This window comes from Microtus ochrogaster, chromosome 8, assembly GCF_000317375.1.
Source record: "Microtus ochrogaster isolate Prairie Vole_2 chromosome 8, MicOch1.0, whole genome shotgun sequence".
Taxonomy (NCBI): domain Eukaryota; kingdom Metazoa; phylum Chordata; class Mammalia; order Rodentia; family Cricetidae; genus Microtus; species Microtus ochrogaster.
The window spans coordinates 56989062-57009458 of NC_022015.1; the positions used below are offsets into that span (position 1 = coordinate 56989062).

The 20397-nt window shown below is 36.6% G+C and overlaps 1 protein-coding gene across 3 annotated transcripts in view; it reads right to left on the reverse strand.

The window, feature by feature from the left end:
• Rfx3 (regulatory factor X3) overlaps nt 1-20397 on the reverse strand; it is a 256520-nt gene that overhangs the window by 52903 nt on the left and 183220 nt on the right. For all 3 annotated transcript variants that reach the window (XM_026781166.1, XM_026781165.1, XM_026781167.1), the window contains 4 exons: nt 19838-20019; nt 15321-15440; nt 3720-3841; nt 1848-1960 (listed from right to left, as the gene is read on the reverse strand). In XM_026781166.1, the coding sequence (XP_026636967.1) occupies nt 1848-1960; nt 3720-3841; nt 15321-15440; nt 19838-20019 (537 nt within the window). The remainder of the gene's footprint in view (nt 1-1847; nt 1961-3719; nt 3842-15320; nt 15441-19837; nt 20020-20397) is intronic.

Genomic DNA, 20397 nt, shown 5'->3' on the forward strand with positions numbered 1-20397 from the left:
TCACCCTATTAATCATAATTCCAAACTGGTGTGGCATTGTTAGTGACTTATGCCTTCAATTGGCGCCCAACGTGGGGCAATGGAGGAAGGTCATTGGTTAATTATAATAAAGAAACTGCTTGGCTGGTCCTCATAGGTTAAAACATAGGTGGGAGGAGTAAACAGAACAGAATGCTGGGAGGAATAGGAAGTGAGCGGAGACTCAACAGCTCTGCTCTCAGGAGCAGAGACGCCTTGCTCCCGGCTCCCAGGCAGACACACGTGATGAAGCTCCAACCCAGGATGGACGTAGGCTAGAATCTTCCTGGTAAGACCGGTGCTCACTGAGACCGGTGCTCACAGATTATTAGAGATGGGTTGATTGGGATATCAGAATTAGCCAGTAAGGGCTAGAGCTAAAGGGCCAAGCAGTGTTTAAATGAATACAGTTTTCGTGTAATTATTTCAGGGCATAAGCTAGCAGGTGGCTGGGGTGCTGGGGATGCAGCCCTGCTGCTCCTATTACTACAATTTCTGAACCATTTTTTTTATTATAGATCTACTTAAGAGGGACTACTAATAAATACAAGATTGAGTTGATATTAAACTGTCAAGAAATATCCTCTACAAAAAAAAATGAGTTCACCACTTTTAAATATTTATTTATTTATTCTTAGGCAAGTTCACAGGACATGGGCAGAAAGTAGTCAATTCTTTGCCCAAATATCATGGGAAGAATCTATAGTCCAGTTACTAATTTTGTTCTACTCTGAAATCCTTTTAGCTGGGCCTCTACAGTCCCCTCATCTCTTAGCACTATTGTCTTCCAACATCTTATTGTTGGCCCCATTAGGCCCTATTTACAGCTTTCAGCCATTTTTCTAGTGCAAAGTTCCAAAGCCTTCTACAATCCTCCAGAAAACAACATGTTCAGGTTCCTCACAGTAATAGCACACACTCTGGAACCAATTTCTGTATTAGTTATCTTTCTATTGGTGTGATTATACAACATAACTAAGGCAACATATAGCAGAGTTTATCTGGGATTATGGTTCCAGATGATTAGAGTCTAAGACAGCTGTCCAAAGGTAAGGAAGGAAGCAGGAGCAGAAAGTGGAGGGCTCACATCCTGAATCACAGGTATAAAGCAGAAGGAACAAACTTGAAATGGTACAAGTCTTTGCACACTCAGTCCACCTCCAGTGACATACTACCACTGATAAGGCCATGTTTTCTAGGCCTCCCTAAATAGGGCTATATGTTCACATACCCAAGAGTATGAGGGATTCAAAAAAACACAGATATTATTAACAATTTACTTTTCTTTGTGGAAAGATAGTTATGTAAGTTCAAAGGTCAATATGTAATATAAAATTTCTGTATCTTTCTTTTTTTTTTAACATTATACCTTGGAGCACATTTCCTTTTAGTGTATTTAGAGTTTTCAGTCCTATGAGTGTATAGTAGTCCAACCTATAAATTATAGCAGACTTAATCTTTCTTAATTAGATACTATAAGCAAACTCTTAAATTAAAGAATAATGCAATAAACTCCCTTGTACATTGGCTGTGTCACACATATGTACAATTTTTTTGTAGACAGACAGACCCAGAGTAGAACTGGTATATCAGATATAGAACTGCTATATCAAAAGACACAAGAATCAGTTTAAGAAATGGAGATTGTCACTTTTATGCATTCCCCCACTTTGCACTGAGACAAGAAGGATTTTATTAGTGTTCAAAGAAATGCTCAAAATAACTAGAACTTCTCTGTTCTCTACAAAAAAAAAATCTTTATTATTTTGTTTTTAACAAGTTATGTGGCAAAACATAGCATGTGCTCAGACTATGTTTGAAGGTCTTACCTCACAGTGCTCTCGATAAAGACTCTGCAGTGACTTGATATCCTCAAAGGTAGTTCCATCTGGCAGAGAAGAGATTTCAACTTCTCCAAACTCTGGAAGTGCTCGAGATGCATCTGTTACCATGACAACACAACAGAAAAAAGCTATTGTGGATGGTGTCAATTACAGATTAATGAGGGAAATTTTCAGAAGACTAAAAAGGAAAGAAAATTTAGAGATCAGAGTGCCAAAGATCACTGACTTTCAAATTAATATTTTCCAGCCAAACTTAGTAACATTATCAGCATGTAACATGCGAATGAATGGAGTATACTTGTGAATTTCATATAAACTAAGCTTTACTCTAATTAAAATGGGGTTTGGATAGGTTTTTAGTAAAAGAAAAACAACCTGAGCTTGCCAGTAACAATTTTAGTTATTTTTATTATTATGCTATCCAACCATATAAAAATAAACATAGCCTCATTATGTTCGTACCTTTTACACAATCATAAAATGAAGGTTATAAAACTAAAAGCCAAAAAGTTAAAAAAAATATTAACAACAATAATTTGATGTGATGAATGATGCTATCCTATAATCAAATCATCTCTCACACACGAAACATGGTGTCAGTTGCTGTGGACCAGTCTTCTGATTATACCACCTACACCAATCTGCTCTTCCTGGGGGCTACCTGCCCCAATACAATTCTGCACCCAAGTGATATGACATTTTCTGTTGCACAGAAACATCGTGTAGCCCTCTCTTGATGACACTATAATTCACACATCACACACGTCCTCTCCCCTTTTCTCATTAGCCATTGACAATTAGTAATGTACTTTGGTGAGTTCCTTACCATAAATTCAAAATTAAAGGAAGAATAATATTCATTTACAAGCTCTAGAAAACATGTATATTTTTAATTTTTTGAGACAGGGTTTCTCTGTGTAGCCCTGTTTTTAATTTTTTTTTAAATATTAAAACTCAACTACCACTACAAAAGAAAACATGATGTTGTTTTAAAGCTCTATGGGGCACTTTGGCTTAGGAAATACTACTATAACAGTGTCAAGATCAGGAGCTTTCTAACCTGAAAGTCTATCCCAGTTGTCTCCATAAACACATACACACATGCACACATACACAGACACACAAACACATACATATGCACACACACTCAGACACATACATGTACATACGCACAGGCATGCATACACAGAGAGACACACACATGCACACAGATACATAAACACACACTCACACACATGTGTGCATACACAAACACCCCAATAGCAATAGCAGTTCTTTATATTGGCCTACTGTTTGGAGACTATGCACACTCATTGATGGAACAGCTGTCAACTGAACTACCACTTTTGCTCCTCTGGCTCCAGCTTAAATATTCAAATGTTCAATTTCTGCTTCTAAATATTTTCAGTATCAAGAAACGTGTATTCTTTCTATACAATTATAAAAATAGGAAGCACTGTAATCGATTTAAAAGAATAAATTATTTAAAATGTTCATAATTTTTCTTATCTAAGACTATGGATATGTAACTTTGTATACATGGAAATAAGAATTCGTTTGGACTGGACATTATTTCTGAAGTAAACACAATATGATTTTGGTCACAAAAGTCAACTGTAATATAAACTCTTGAAAACACTTTCATAGCCCTGAGTTTTTAAGGCAGATGCATTCAAGATTTCATATAGCTTAATACTTCAATAAAGATGAACTAGAACTATCATTTAAGGTTGTAGTTTCAGCACCAAACCTCCCCCTTTAAAGGAGCTAACATCTGAAGACATTCTACTCGGAGAATGTTCTCTTCAAAATCCTAACAGCAACTACTATGCAGCTAGGCATTACACCTTAACATACCTAAAAACTGTTGATGATGTTGACTTTGGGCAATTACAGTTTGCTCAACAGATGTGCCTGTCTGTTGGCCACTTCCTGTGAAACCATCTGCAACCCCATCCACTTTCTGCATAGGCTTGTACCTAAAAATATTAGACGGGAAAAAACAAACAAACCAAATTATTCCTTGCTTTATTGTACTCCCCAAACTTTTAAGGCATTTGGTTTTAATCTAGTTCTGTCAATGTCTCAAGATAATTGTCAAATGTTTCTTCTTGATACTCTCATGAAGTCATGTACAGACCTTTTTTTCTCCAATTGTAAAAAGAAAAAGGGAAAGAGAAATCAGAAAGAAATTCATTTGTGAAAATCCAGAAATTGACATAAGAATGAAAGAATGAAAGAATTATGAGGCATTTCTTTGGACAACCGAGGCAAAGTTGCTCATGCCTATAGTCATAGTATAGATTGTGAAAGAAACTGTGGTGGCCATTGGCTTAAGGTGAAAAATGTAAATACACTGGAACTTCACTCTGAATGAAGATCAAAGAGTTTGCAAAGAAATGAAGGGCTTTCAGTTAACATATTTAAAATAAGATCAATTTACAAATCTTATCACACTGCTCTTCGGATTTCTGAAAGCCTCTTATGCATCTCAACACATTCATCTCCTTTGATTCTTATCAGAAGCTGCAAATAGAAATGCCAGAAGCTTCAGTGTGCAACAAAATAAGAATCCATCTAGAAACCTAGTTTATCTAATTAGAGATGAGAGGACTTGGTGGATTTAACTCAGTGGAAGGGCACTTGACTAGCAAGCACAGGGCCTTAGGTTTCCCCCAAGGAAAAAAATTATAGCCACAAAAAGTAATCAATGTCAGAGAACAATATGTTTTTAGGCCCTAGTTCTAAACTTCATGTACATTCCTTGCTACTCACACAGAGAAAATGTGCTATAGTGTCAAAAAACAGACATCTTGGAGGCCAAACATCACAAACATCACTTCACTGCCTCACCAGCACCACACTACCAGCAGAACCATCTCCATACCATACCATCTTTACTAACACCAGCAGCAACACGGCCATTATCATCACCACAGGCATCGGCGGCACCACCACCACATCTCCATCATACCAACAACAAGCATAATAAGCACAACTACCACACCACCAGCACCCGTACCATCTGCACGTGTACCACCACCAGCAGCACCACCACCACCAGAATCAGCACCACCACCACCACCTGCACCACCAGCACAACCATCACCATACCCTTATACCATCCTTACCAATGGCACCATCGTAACTGACATCATCATCACAGCACCAGTACTACCAGTACTACCACCAAGAGCCCGTGCAAATCTCCCCAGACACTCAAGCACAGACTAATATACAGCAAGTATATTTTGTTCAAAATGTACGTTCCTTCATTTTGGATATTTAAGAAAATGTGAAAACTAAAGATCATGAAGTTAATTAGGAAGATCCTCATTTACATTACAGTGTTTGTCTTTTAATCCCCACCCCATTTCTAACAGTACTTAAAAAAAACCTTTGCATTTTCTCCACCCTGATATGAGGTTATTAAGAATGGCAATGTACCTAACACATGAGGAGGACACACCTAAAGACGTCTCAATTCTGTCTAAAGATAGTAAGTGATTGGACCTAGTGAACGCAATGCTCAGATGAAGTCACTGGGAAAGAACGGCAGAAGGCGAAGGATGAAACAGGGCACAGTAAGCATCATCCTCACTATAGTTTTAGTCATAGCCTCCTCAAGCAGAAAACATTGGTTGTTCTCTAATGATAGAAAGGAACTCAAACCTGACCTTACCTTTAATGGGAAACCCTTCTGCTCCACAGTAGCCCTCCTGAAGCTTTCCTCCCTGCAGATCATGTTAGAGGAGTCTAGACACTCTTTTTCTGGCAGGTGGGCTGTGTACCTGAGTGGGGCAGCAGTGGGCTCGCCAATTTGTGCTAGAAGGCTTAAATGATTTCATGCTTATCTCATGAGGAAAGTTTTGTTGGTTTGTTTCCTCATTGATTCATTTAGGGTTTAATTTGATTTTAGCTGAACCTTTCCATACACAAAACTTCATAGCAAAAATAAAAGAGTATATTTGTTTAAGCATGTTTCCTCATGGTTAAGTACATTACCTTAGATAAAAATAGTTAAATTTCAATTATTTAATCTGGCAATATTCCATATAAATTCAAAATTATTAAGTTTTAATATTGGATTATGCAATGACTGTGCTTTGTCTAACTATTTTTAATCATGCTCTTTTTATTCTACACAGCATTCGGTCCTATAGACATGAATATAAAGGGCAAGTGAGATTTAACCTGAGAGGAAGTGATGACAGCTATTACCCTTGCACATTTTCCAAGGATACATACTACATCACAGTCCACCTTCACAAAGTGCATAGCAAACCTCCTACTTAAAGGCAAAATTATTTGCCTCTTTGGGAAGACAGAGTTGAACAGTATCATAAGCAGTGGAGGACTCTAAAATAAAGGGACATTACATCTTAAAATATGCAACCAAACTACAATGAATTACAATTAACACATGATTATGTACTAATAATGCTATTGAGTTGGAAGAACTATACAATTATATGAAAACAGCTTACAGGAGGAATGGAGCTATATATACATATACATTCTAAAAATACTTTGAGTCAATGCTTATAGGAAGAAAAAGAGGACAATCAGAAAATGCAGTTAGAACTGGACAACAAGTGTTCCCATATAACCATAATAGTAACAATAGCAGAATAAACAGTGGATTACAAGACAGACAAAGATGCACTTCATATACTTTTACTGTAATGGAAACTGGGCAAGGCAGAAACTCTGTGCCTCAGGCTGAAAGGTCTGGGGACAACTCTGGGAGGAGTTTGTGCCAAGAGCTTCTCAGGGCACCAACTGACTTCTGCTCTCCTCGTGTCTAAGGAGTGCTATGACTATAGTGTATTGTTGTCTAGCATTGGCGCGGTCCTTAGAGGAGATCCCCAAAGTCATAAACTTTGGATTCAGGACGACCAGATGTTCATACTCTTGATTCTAAGGGAAATATCCATCAATTATCTCAGCTGCCCAAGTTTTCCCAAAGCAGGAGGACCAAGACGGTCACACTCAACAGATGCTAGACAAATACTCATGATTGCTGATTCTTCCTAGAAGAGATGGCTAGAGATGACACATATTGGTCATTCTAAAGCTTTATCACCAATACCTAGGAAGTAGCCTTTCTACTTAGCAGTTCTTGAGAAGGGGGATTTGCTCTGGCTTTACTCCTAAGAGATTTCCTAAGTAGCCTGAATATCCACAGGAACCTCTTATCTCTAGGCACACACCTTTAGCCCCATTTGTAGAAATATATCCAACATTAGACAGAGCACACTTCCCAAAAAATTCATAATTTTAAATTTTTCCTATAATAAACATTAATTTAAAAATGACCAAGATCACACTATTAACTGGTCTTAACACATATTACATCAATTTATCATGTAGTCATTGAGTATTATATATGATATGGCCTTGTGCAGGTTCAGTTTTAGCCAGGTGAAAGGCAAACATAATATTTTAAGTTTTTGAATATTTTATTGATCAACATAATAATTCTAAATTATCTTAAATCTGGTGAAATTTCATTATCCTTTTATTATTAAAAGATGATTTTTTTCTTTTTTCTTCATTAAATAAGCATCAAAAATACTACATTGTAAAAGGTAGGAAAATTGATTGAAAGCATAGCACTAACAAACGTCCAAATTGAAACCTTTTAAAGTAAAGAGCTCTCAGAATTTAGAACTATAACCTAAAGTTAACCCCATTTACTTTGCAAATTACTTCTAGGTTAAGTTTTCTTATAGTAGACTCAGGGTTGTTGAGTTATGCATGTTCATAGGAGAGACCAGCATTTTATTAAATGAGGCAGCAGCTCTTGGTTTCAAAATTAGTAAGGAGCAAATGATCATTTTAACAGCTTGCAGCTCCATGGGCAATCAGAGCTAACATTGTTAATGATTAAGAAATGAAAGACGCTCTGATGTCTTAATAGCTGAGTGTATGCTTGAAACCTGTCACTAACACAGAGAACTCGAGAAATTGTTAGGAATCTGCCCCCATGAGGTTAGTTGTAGCTGTTATTTAGGGCTTGGACAGCTGTGCTCTACTGTAGAAGTAATATTCTGTCAATATTCTTGCAAGCACAGACACTGAAGCAGCCCAGTGGAAGGCAGAGAGCAGTACATAGTCATCATTACTGGAAAGTTTTCAGCACACCAAATGAAACAAAAGTCCTCTCAAAGCTGCTAAAAAATGTCCAAGCAAAAGTCAACAGAAGAGCTACCTAGACAGTTGTTATTTGTATTTAAAATTCCTGAAAGTATGAACATAATTTGCATGAAGAAATAAAAAATGCCCAACTAACAATAATAGCAGGAAGTTAGAATCTTCTACTGGTTTCTTGTAACGCTCTTTGGAAAAATTGCCTTAGGACTTTTAGATATTTATTGAAAATGAGCCAAATGACACTAACATGAATGAATCAGAAGAAAATAGAATGTGGAGAGATCCATTCCTTTAGAGGAGCAAATGAGTCTTAGAAGTCATACTAAATATTTAAATGACTTATAACACCACCCTCACTAACTAAAGATAGGATTTCTTTTCTCTTCTTCTTGCTAACTCAGAAAACCTGGTTATTTACTATTTTTACATTTGCAATAATGCAAAAAACAAAACAATTAAGTTCAAATGGGATGGTTGTCTTAAATGATAATGAGTGATGGGAACCATTCATTTTTTTACTGAATATGGTCTTCTAGGTGTTGAGGATGGAATGTTGCGAGAAGTAAGCCTAATTTCCTGAATTTATTTACTGAGCCCTCCTAGCATCAGGAACTTACACAGGTAGAAGCCTAGAGCAGTGATACTTGCACAAACAGACTATAAATGTGTGTGTGCATGGGTACATGCATGTGAGTGTGTATAGCCCTTCATTTACAGCTAGCCCATCCTCTTACAGAGATTCTAAAAATATGCTCTCCATCTCTTCTTTATTTAGAGAATTACCATTATTCTGCTCCACCTGACATCAATGAAATTAAATTTTCCTGCCAAGGAAAAAAATGGACCGATAAGATTCTTGCATAAAGCACAATTAATGGGGCTAGTTTCTTGTAAGTAAATAACAATATAATTTCCAGATGAAACTTAGCATATAAAATGAGACTGAAGAGCATTTTTAAGTTCAACAGACACTTAGAGCAGTATTAGGTGGTGACTATGACTATTTATTAAACTTTGTGCACATCCCTTGAGTTCAATAATTCTTGAGGAGTCATTCTTTAGGATCCTCTTGACTATAGCACAATGTGATCATGACGTGATGAACTAGAACGCTGGCAATCTAATAACTACTTCAGCAAGCAGTGTCATAATTCCTTACTGATGTTCCAGAGTGAAGTACACAGTTAACAGAGTATCTGCTCACTAAAGAATTCCCTCACTCTTACCCGCCTCAGAGAAACAACCCAGTCCTCCAAGCGTAGCTTTGCAATAATCCAAGAAAATTAATGGTTCAAAAAAAGTACAATGAACTATTAACACTGACCAAAGCTGGGAACTAATATATTTGAAGTATAAGCAAGGCAAACACATTACATTTTGAAGGTGCCTACTCTTCCAAATTTGCAAAGAACTGTTAGAGTTTTCCGTAGTGCTTATAACAGCATGCTATTATGAAAAAGAATAAACACTTGAATGTTTCCAGCTATAAAATACTTTATTTTTTTCTGCTTGAACTATAAAATGATCTCTGAAGTTCATTTCCATTTTAAAAGAAACTGAGGCTCAAAGTCATACAAAATAGAAGTACTACTTTAAATAGAGTGCCTTTGTTTCACCTGTCCTAAGCTCCTGGTATTAAGAATAGTCCAATGACAAATGTCTTTGGATGTCCTCCTTCACATCTGAAGTAAAGGAGTCTTGACACCCGTCCCTACCAGACCTCTCTCATCTTCTCCCAGTGACATAAAGGCTTATTCCTCTTCCCAGCAAGGGACCATTCAAATGGGTAGTGACACATCTCCCCCTTAGTTAAAATACACTCACAACATTGTGATTTTGCCCTGGATTTCATGTGCATTCTTGGCAGAGGTCTCACTATGTAGCTGAGGTTTGTTTGAGCTTGGAGCAATTCTTTTGCCTTAGTCTCCCACGTGAAAGGGAGAGGGAAATTCAAAGAGACACGTGGAGAAGAAGGGAAGCAGAGAGGGGCATAAACCACCATACTTGGCTATCTGCTTTTTCTTGTAAATGCATATTTTTTTTTGAGTTACTTGTGTCTTCAAGGATAGATTCCATACAAGAATGGAGATGAGAGGGTCAGTTCTTGTCTAGGCTGCTATATGATGACTTACCTATCCCATACAGACATTTCCTTAGAAACCAAATGATCTCCTCTTCCTACCTCTCTGTCATCCTATGTCCTTTTTCACATGTGATGTGTTTATTTTGTAAGCAACTGACAATTGTATGAAATTGTATGAAAATGTATTTTAATATTTTGAGAGTGGCTATTGGCACCAGATATGGTCAGGCACACTGTCAAGAACATATGGCTCCTTTCCACCAGTTCTGAAACAAGAATCTAGAAGAACAGTTAAAATACACGTCAAGACTTCTTATGTATTTCCTTAAGTGTTAAATATAAATGCAACAAACACTTTTGCATAATTTATAGACCTGGAAATTACTGATCTCTTTATTTTGGTGCTTGATGACCTATGTGTTGTCTAAATTAGTCAAGCAATTAGTACATGAGTAAATATCCTTAAAATCTGGAGACTACCTCATTTAACTGTAAAGTTTATTTTCAATAGTAGATATTTTATACATTACTCACTTTTCTGCTTTTGATTAGCCACAGTTGACAATATTTTCACAAGGCAGCTATTGTATTTTGTTATGCTAACTCTGATAATTAGAGTGACAGCAAAAAGGGCAGATGGGAGTGGCTTAATTCATTTGTCCTTTCACTGCCCACAGACCACAGTACTGAATAAGCCTCAAAGGAAGGCAAGACCCTGACTATTATAATTTTTATGGCAGTAGTTATACCCCACAGTTGATTTGAATCAAGCAGCCTCTAATATGATCTTTTACTTTAGATAAATGATTTGAAGATGGATTCATCTTTTAAATATGGGAAAAGATATCTGTCTATCTGCTCCTCAACCAGAACTCTTTTCATTTATCACTTGATGCATGGCTATGCTCCATGGTAGCTTGGAAAGGCATCTGATTTACACAGAAGTGGAAACTGTCTCTATTGCCCAATCTCGTTTTCAAACTAGATGTATAAATCAAACACCCAAACTTAAATTATCAAAATAATCAACACATACACTTGACTTTTAATTACAAAAAATATGTGAAACATGTATTTAAACTATGTAAGATATGGAACTACAGATGCAGACTCTGTGAGTCTGAAGCCAGTGGGCTGCATGGTAAGTTCCAGGTCAGCTGAGACTAGATGGTGGACCCAGCTTCAAAAAAAAGTGCTATCAGAAGAAAAGAAAATCCAATACTTCTTTGGTATTAAAATGCTCTTCATTCCTAAGAAAACAGATCCCATAAGACATAGCAGAACTTATTCACATAATAAGAATTCTATATCTCCATAAACATGTTTACATTTTATCTTTTTCTTTTAGCAATTATTACCACCTGGAGATATGTATCAAAGGGTTTCATGGCTCCTTAGCCTTTACAGTTCTTGGGTCTGCTTAACAGAAGAAAATAAAAAAAGAAAAGAAAAGGGAAAAAAAGAACAGAAATAGTATTTACTTACCTAATTCAAGCTTTTTAAATTTTTTAAAATATTTATTTATTATCCTTGTGTTACAGTCTTAGTTGTCCTGGAACTAGGTCTTATAGACCAGGCTGGCCTTGAACTCAGAGAGATCTACCTGCCTCTGCTGGCCAAATGCTGAGATTAAAGTGTGCGTCATCACTGCCCAGCTTCAAGTTTCTTTTTTTAATTGAGTAAGTAACCAAAATATATGTATTTAGATTTTTATAAGAAAAATTAAAGCAAGAAATATTTCTATACCTATTGTAAGTGCCAAAGTTATGCTCTTTTAATTAAAATTTTATACTTTATTAAAAATGAATAACTTTTATTTTATATATTTTCCCCTATATACTGTTTTTCCTATATACTTTAAATAGGTATAAAGAACATTTTGCTGACAGAATTCAGTTAAATCTGTTGGTCCTTCATTTCATTGTTTGTTTTTGTTTTTGTTTGAGGTAGGGTCTCAAAGAATAGCCTTGTACTTGGATCCTTCTTCCTAGGCCTTTCAAGTGCTGGGATCACAGGCCTGTGACACTAGGCAGACTCTTTATGTTGGATTAGAACTTTGTTTAATATTCTGTACATTGATCACTACAGTATCAAAGCTAATATCCTCAGTGATCATGCCAAATTAATACTATGCTTATGTCAGTATTTCTGTTATCAAATTTTCATTTTTGTTTCAACTTGTAAAAATGATGTGCCTTCATAAGGCAGTTGTGGGGAATTTTTACCTTCAGAACCTGCTAGCCATTTTGGTTTATTTTCTTCCAGATTGCTAGCTAGCTAGATATGGGTGATGGTTTTGTTTATGTGTGGTTTCAATTGTTCTCTTTTGTAGTTTTAACACTTGAGTTTCTCTCTTAATGTTATAGCACGGCATCACCGCCCTTGGACATCTATTTCTTTAGGCTCTCTTGCTTATTTGGCAGCTGATTTCTACTGTTTTACTCTTGAAAGTAACATAGCTATGAACGTCTTTGAGGATACGATTTATCAGATTATGTCCTGAATACTAAGTTGAACAACTAGGCTTCAGGGTTACTGATTTTTTTTCAGGCTTATGTTTTATTAATAGTATTACCTTTATAAAATAATATGTTTAGTTTATAGCTTATACCACTAGGGTACAGTGTATTCTTTTTATGAGATCTTGAGATCTTAAACTTGTTTGTCCCTTATTTCATAATAAAAGTTTTTAGCAAAATAAAAAAAAATATTTATTTATTATGTATACAATATCCTGTCTGCAGGCCAGAAGAGGGCACCAAACCTCATTACAGATGGTTGTGAGCCACCATGTGGTTGCTGGGAAGTGAACTCAGGACCTCTGGAAGAGCAGGCAATGCTCTTAACCACTGAGCCATCTCTCCATCCCTCAAGCGTTTTATAATGATCGTTTTTATGCAAGCTTACTAGATTTCCTCATAGGTAAATCACAGGATGGAGCTGGCTTTACTTAGGTACAATTTATCAAGCTTTTTTGTTAGTATTAGTGCTTAAATAATGTTATTTCTTGATTTCATCATTATCTCATTCTGCATTGCTGCTAAACTTTGGGGTGGAAATCATATCAGAAAGTAAATTCTATCAATTATATTCTTAATAAGTGGAAAGATAATAAAAAAATTTAAGATCATAATAGTTTATTATAACAAACTATTGCTACCATGTATGGTACTAACCTATGGTTTATTTTGTCATTTTTCAGTCCTTTAAAATTCATTTTCCTACCTACAGACAAAAAAAAATAACTAGCAATTAAAAACAAAACTGAGAATCTGTGGGTTAAAAATCTTCATATGATGGCCAGCCTTGAATTGTATCTCCAGGCTGGGACACACTGGAAAAATTACACAGCAAGAGTTCATGTCCATACCTCCGTCTCTTCTCATTAAATATGTCTTGTCCCAAGTCAAAAAGCTATCTCTCTCGAAAAAAAGAGAATTTCACTGTTTTTCTTCAAAGCTTTAAATAGTTATGTGTTATACACACATAAAAGTAAGCTATTGCTTTCATGCAAAACCAAATCTTTTAATATGTGGCTCAAACTACTATATAAATTGCATCTCTCATTAGACAACTTAGCATCTTTTCTACTTTCCTTCTGCAGTAACAACTTCAGCAGATCATGGGCCACTACCCACAACATCATCCTTCACCTTGTGTGCTTATGTGAACACGTCCCTTCTGCCTAGGTAGTCCTTGTTTTTCTCACTTAGTCCCTACTCACATAACACCTTTTCTATGAGGGTCCTAGTCCTCCCTCTCCCAGAGTTTGCTCAATTACTCTGTATTCTACAGTTCTTTGATTAAAACTGAATTTTTGCACAACGTATTGCATTACTTTACCCTCTCATTCCTCACACACTTTGTCTTTTTAAAGGCAGAGACTGTCTTATCTTTGAATTTAGAGCGCAGAACACGTAGAACTTCAATGAATATTTGCTGACCAGAAGAAAATCTATTATGTAACATTGTCTTTCTATGACTTAGAAGTCATGCTGTGTACTACACTAGCTTGGATGAAATCTTGCCTATACAAATAACTACTCGATTGAAGAAGAACCTAGTGAAATCATACCTTTTTCTTAGTTACTTCTACCACTTCAGTTGAAAGGAACAGTTATAATTACAGAGCATAGGTAAGCTACACTGGTAAAAACAGAGTTCTGAAAATATTTATTTTCTGTAAATTGTGACAGTCATAAGTGCCTGGAAGGCTTAACAACAGTGCAGCGGTATATATATTCCACTTGGCCTTTGTGAGACATTTGAAAACAAGGCTGCTCATGCTTTCATTGTCAAGGATTATGAGCACAGATCAGACAAAGTTGCTTTTTTTTAAAATTCCAAGAAATATAATTCTGTCTGTATCCACCCATCCACTCTCATCCACCCATGCATTTACCCATGCATCCATTGATCCATCCATGAATGCATGATATGTTAAAGTTCTAATGTCTACAATTCTATGTTCATAAAGATTAGGCTAAAAATGTAAGAAGTCCCAAAGATCCTACAAGAACTCAGACTTGGCCAAAAGAATTAGTTGGAATGTGTAGGACGGCTCACAAAGTAAAGCTGCAAGCTGTGCATGGCTGATGACCTCACTGGATGGAACCCATGGTGGAAGAAGAGAACCAAATCCTTAATATTATTCTCTGACCTCTACCCACCAACCCTCACAAATACATCAGACACAGGCATGCCCAGGCATGCTTGCGCGCGCGCGCACGTGCACGCACGTGCACACACACACACACACACGCACGCACACACACACACACACACACACACACACACACATCCTCTATCTCTTTCTCACATACACATTCACACTTGCAATGTACAATAAATAAAGCTTGAAAAATGATTTGAAGGATGTAAGAATAGTATGTCTCATAAACACTAAAATTAAGTTTCTCCAAAGATATAACTTGCCTATGTGTACTCCTTACTCTTCTTGTGTTATTTACTGGATGAAAAGTAGTTTGGGACATCACATTTAACTTTAAAGGGGCCCAACAAGTTCAAGGATAAGCTATTTTTAAAAAATTGGAAAAGGATCACTGAAATTCTCAATGACATTTAAACACTATCCACAGTGAAAGCATGCCGATGGTAGCAGCAGTCCAGTGCATTTGTTTGTTCTGTTTGTTCAGGAATAAGACGACTGTGGCGTTAGGAAGTGTGAGGCGTTGACATAACAATAACTCAGAATGTACCTCTGCTTCTGTTGCATGGGTTGTTGTCTCATGGCCATATACTGCATATCTTCTTGTAGACGATTAAGAGGAGAATCTGGCTTCACACGAATCCCATAGTAATGGTACTTGGAGTTTCCTCTTCATAAAAGAACATTAAATATAGAAACATGAAAAGTCAGTAACAACAATATTAGCCATCAACTTCACACAGAAGAATCTGGTTGAGACATTATGCTAACATTGCACATTTAGAACTTATCTTTTCTGGATGCCTGTTATGTTTCTCTGGTGACTTCCCAAAAATCAAAATAAGATTCCAAAACTATCACCTCAAGGCAAACCTTCCCTTTAAACTTTCACTTCAATATTCACCACATAGCTCACTTGTCCCACTCACACTAATTTATTTTCTAACATCCATTTCAAATTCAATTTAGAAGGGATAATGGCTGGGAAAGAGTTTGGGCCAATCACAATTCAACCACAAAGCACTACACACTGACAGTAACTTGCTATAAATACATGGAGAAAAAAAGTCTTTATTCTGTAGTCTTGGATTAATTCTTTGTGTGTTTATTTTAGAAATGATGGTGTAATATCATCTTTAGATGCTATGGTGGTTTATTTAATGTTTTGAAACCTAAAAAGGGAGAAGGTACTTAACATATGTCTTTTAAATTACATTTTATTATTGATTTAATTGATTCATATCTGTTTTTAAAGATTCATAGCTGTTGTTTACTAATAAGATATACTATAAAAAAGATTTGGACATTTCCCTGTAAAAATGGTGAAGTCCCCCTGGCATAAAAGTTTTGGAACTTCTTAGTGTTCATGAAAAATACCATGCTTGATATTAAAAATGACAATTTTTATCCTGAATGGAACTTGCAAATTCTTGCAAAAATAACATTTTAAATATGTAAATTCTTGCAGAGAGACTAGTTTTCACAAGTCTATATATAGCAATATGTCAGTGAGTGCTCTTCCAATTTTTTCTTTCATTTACAAAGAGAAATGTAAGTGGTGTATGGATTAAATATTTTTAATGAAAATAGATAATTTTACTTCCAAGACTAACATACATTGGATGAGCCATACATCTGAAGAGACATTAAAGCTATCAAATCCCTATACTTTAGGAAAATGAAAGAAATAGAAGTGAAAACTTAATAATGGCAGAGAAACACCTTCTACTTGAGAAATTAGATCTTGTCTATAAAACCTACAAAGATTAGAGCAAAAACCTACAACAAAACCTACCAGGAACACACTTGGTAATGTGCTATATGAAGTAGATGTTGTAGAAAGTAAAGGGAAAAGCAGGAAGCAGGAGACATGAATCATGGGGAAGTTCACAAAGTAAACTGATGCTTTACTTCTTAGACTCAGTTTCCAACAAACCAGCTTTGGGGTTGGAGTAAGAGGAAGGTCTTTTATCCCCCCAGGAGTGTCCCAGGAAGAGACAGACACCCAGGGCCATCCTCAGTCAACTGTAATCTGGAGATGGGATCTATGGAAATGCAGCCTTTGCACTGCTTTTGTTAGAAATGTGCTGGTTTTATATGCTTACTGTTTACATGAGTGCCAAAGGGAGGTGTGGTCTGGTTTGGATAATTTCACTAGACAATCCTCTTGACAGATAATGCTTCTAGAGACAGTTTACTTAAAAACAAACAACCAAACCCCATTCCCCCTCCCCCCCCAAAAAAAACCCCATGAGATTTAATCTGCCTCTTGACCTATACTGATTGTCCTTCCATTCCTTGGAGCAAGAATGAAAAGCTGGTATCAGTTTCCACAGCAGAAGAATCTCTGAGATATCGCCCCAACACCATGGGCTTCCTCTGTTAGTACTCCGCCAGCTTCCAAATACTCCATTTGTTTAAACCTAACAGCATTTATTCCCTCCTTATTCTCTTAGGCTTTCCTATCCAACTCAACTGCAAACACCACATGCAATGTTAAAAGGATTAGGAGGCAAAATCCTTGGGGGTAGGGAATCGAAAGTAAAAACTGCAATACTGCAGAACGTACTTGTAGAATATGGATTCTACTCATTCACAAACCCAAACAACCCCAATTTTGTCCCTTTCTATTTTAAAGATGTGTTTCAAGGTTTGAATAGAGCCTCAAAATAGGACCCATTGAAATCCTTTCCAGGAACAAAAGCAGCACAACAATACAGCTATTAGAATGTTGACTAAAGCCTAGAGTTTCAAAATATTGGCACCATATGTGTAACTACTGAGCCATCAGCTAGGAAATACTAGGTTAGGTCTCCAAATAATGATTTTCCTGGTTTTGGGAGGGAGGAAATACAAGAGAAACAAAAGTTCCTTTTTTCAAAGGCATGAAAGCTAGTTTCTTCAGTCTGAATAGACAATCACATTCTGCAATTTAAAATATACTACCTTTTGAAGTACCAAAAGAATATATTTATGAAAGAACTGAACCTCTGGCTATTTGAAAGTTGCTTCAAAGCAAGCAAAAGGAAAAATTCACAGTTCAAACACATACAAACTCTCCTAAAACTAACACAGTAATGAGTTTCTGGACATACTATCCTAAAATATGGTACTCAGAATTAGAGAAAACAGCAGAAACAGGCCATGGAGTAAAAATTTTTCTCACTTCTTCTCCAGTGAAATGCGTGATAAAACACAGCTGCTCCTCCTTGTTCTACCTTGATGTTTCTTAAGATCCCCATGCCAGAGGGACCTTCCTGCATCAGGAGGATGGGATTATCTTTCTGCCTGAGGACACAGCATGGAATCTGAATGAAGGCCTTCCTGGGCCACCACTCATCCTGTTTATAATTGCAGATCACACCACTTTGTCCAAACATGCTTCTCCAGGATTGCCCACTTTTTCAGAGTTTGCATAAAACCACATTTTTTTCATTTCTTTGATTCTTTATATATAAAGGCATCATTTTTATAATTTTCTATAAAAATTATACTACAGAAATGGGTTCCTGCTTAGCTTTTATTTTCTAGTTGGGTCACTTGAAAAAAAAAGCCCTCACTGAGAAATTGCCTAGATCAAATAGGCCTGTAGGCATGTCTTTCGGAGGATGTCTGGATTATTAATTGGTACAGGAGGGTCCAGTCCAGTGTGAAGTGATACCATGCAAAGGTAGATGTGGTCTTGGTCTAAGCAAGAGCCTGTGAGTTAGCCAGCAAGAAGCATTCTTCCATGGCTCTGACCTCCAAGTTTCCGTCTTTAGTTCCTGGTCCTGAATTCTATCAATGGTGGATTGAGACTTGGAAGTGTAAACTAGCTAAGCTTTTTCCTCCCTGAGTTGTTTATCACAGTAACAGAAAGGAGGCCGGAGCACATAAGTATGTGTTGCACATGTTAAACTGTGTTCTGCTATGAAGATCTGAGCCCTATGTCTGGAGATAAGTACAGGCAGGTTAATCTTTTCTCTCTGAAAACGTTCACTTCTCCCTTCCGCATAACGTGTAATGATGGTAATTAGTAGTGCATTGCTTCTCAGCCTTTGTACTGTAAGTCTTGGAGGCCGTGACCTATAACTAAAGGTCTATTACCTTTACAGCGCAGCATTGCTAGTTTAGTGTTGTGTGCACGATCCCTGTATGAGTCAGAAAGCCAACGGGTGCATAGATCTCTACCTAACTGCTTAAAATATTAGTCTTCAATTGGTAAAAATCATGGAGAATAAAAATGAAGCTCCAAAGCTCTAAATTTTCTGCTCATCATAAAGCTTAGAAAAAAGGCTCATTGTTTCTGAAGGAAAGAAAGCCATGAGACTGAAAGCTTCTCCTTCACATCGCTGGTCTCTAAAATGGAAATATGACACAGTTTCACTCCCACAGATGACTATTTTCACAATCAAGAGCAAGAGAAATGTATAGAAAGCTTAGAAGGATATTAAGAGGTAAAACAGAACCATCAGTAAGGACTTCAAATATTCACATTTTGTAAGTTTACCAAATACCTTTAATTTGTCCCAGAATTACAGGATAAAGTGAAAACTTCCACCTTAACTACTTCTTCTTCTTCTTCTTCTTTTTTTTTTTTAATGTGTAGCCCAGGCTGGCCTTGAACTTGTGATCCTCCTGCCTCTGCCTCGTTCAGCAAATCCTACCATCGTGCGCCACCACAACCAGCTTAACTACTTCTTCTAGTCAAAGTTTTCATAAAAATAATTAAACGTATTTTAAAGCAGTAAGGAAATGCTTAGTTTTCCATTTACTATGTCACTTTATTCACGTTTAATAGGTTTATTTTCAAAAAGCAATGGCAGTGGTATATAACAATTTTTAAAAATATCATATACAAATCTTGCACAAACAGGTTGGCCTTCTAATTTCTATGTAGTTTGAAAACCAGTTTGATGATATTCACTGAATAGTAATATTCCTTTTCCTATGAACTTACAAATAGACTTCATGCTATATTTATCTCCTTTATGTTTTCTATAATCAAGTACATTTCTGCCCACTGTTTAACACTGCTGTAATTTGATAAAGGAGGAAGAACTAATTGTGTTGATTTTCAGTACTAACCTAGTTCCTAATCTCCTAGTTCGTAGCCCCATAAAGATGGACCTTATTAGTTTTCCAAACGAGGCAGCGTTGACTGGGTCCAGTTTGTGTTCCTGACAGTGTCGAAGATAGTGATTGTATAGAGTGCTTCTCGGAAGGCTCACTCCTTCCGCTGTCTCATAGTTGTCCAACAGCCACTGGAGCTGGTAAGATAAGAGAGAATAAGCAGAGAATTCACATTATTTGTCAAAGCTTCGGCAAGACACAGTATGTACAAATACTTGGAAGTACTTCCATTAACTGTCAGGATAAACAGGGATTATCTTGAAGTTGGTAAATCTGAATTTCAAAGCTCTGGGAAATGTCACAGCAGTTATCAGTTTAGACAATATGTTATATTCAAATTCCCAAGCATAAGGAAAGATAATAATTTTCCCTATATTGACTATATCCTGGAGTAACATACTTCTTTAAAAAATTCAAATTCAGCACTCGGGAGGCAGAGGCAGGCGGATCTCTGTGAGTTCGAGACCAGCCTGGTCTACAAGAGCTAGTGCCAGGACAGGCTCCAAAACCACAGA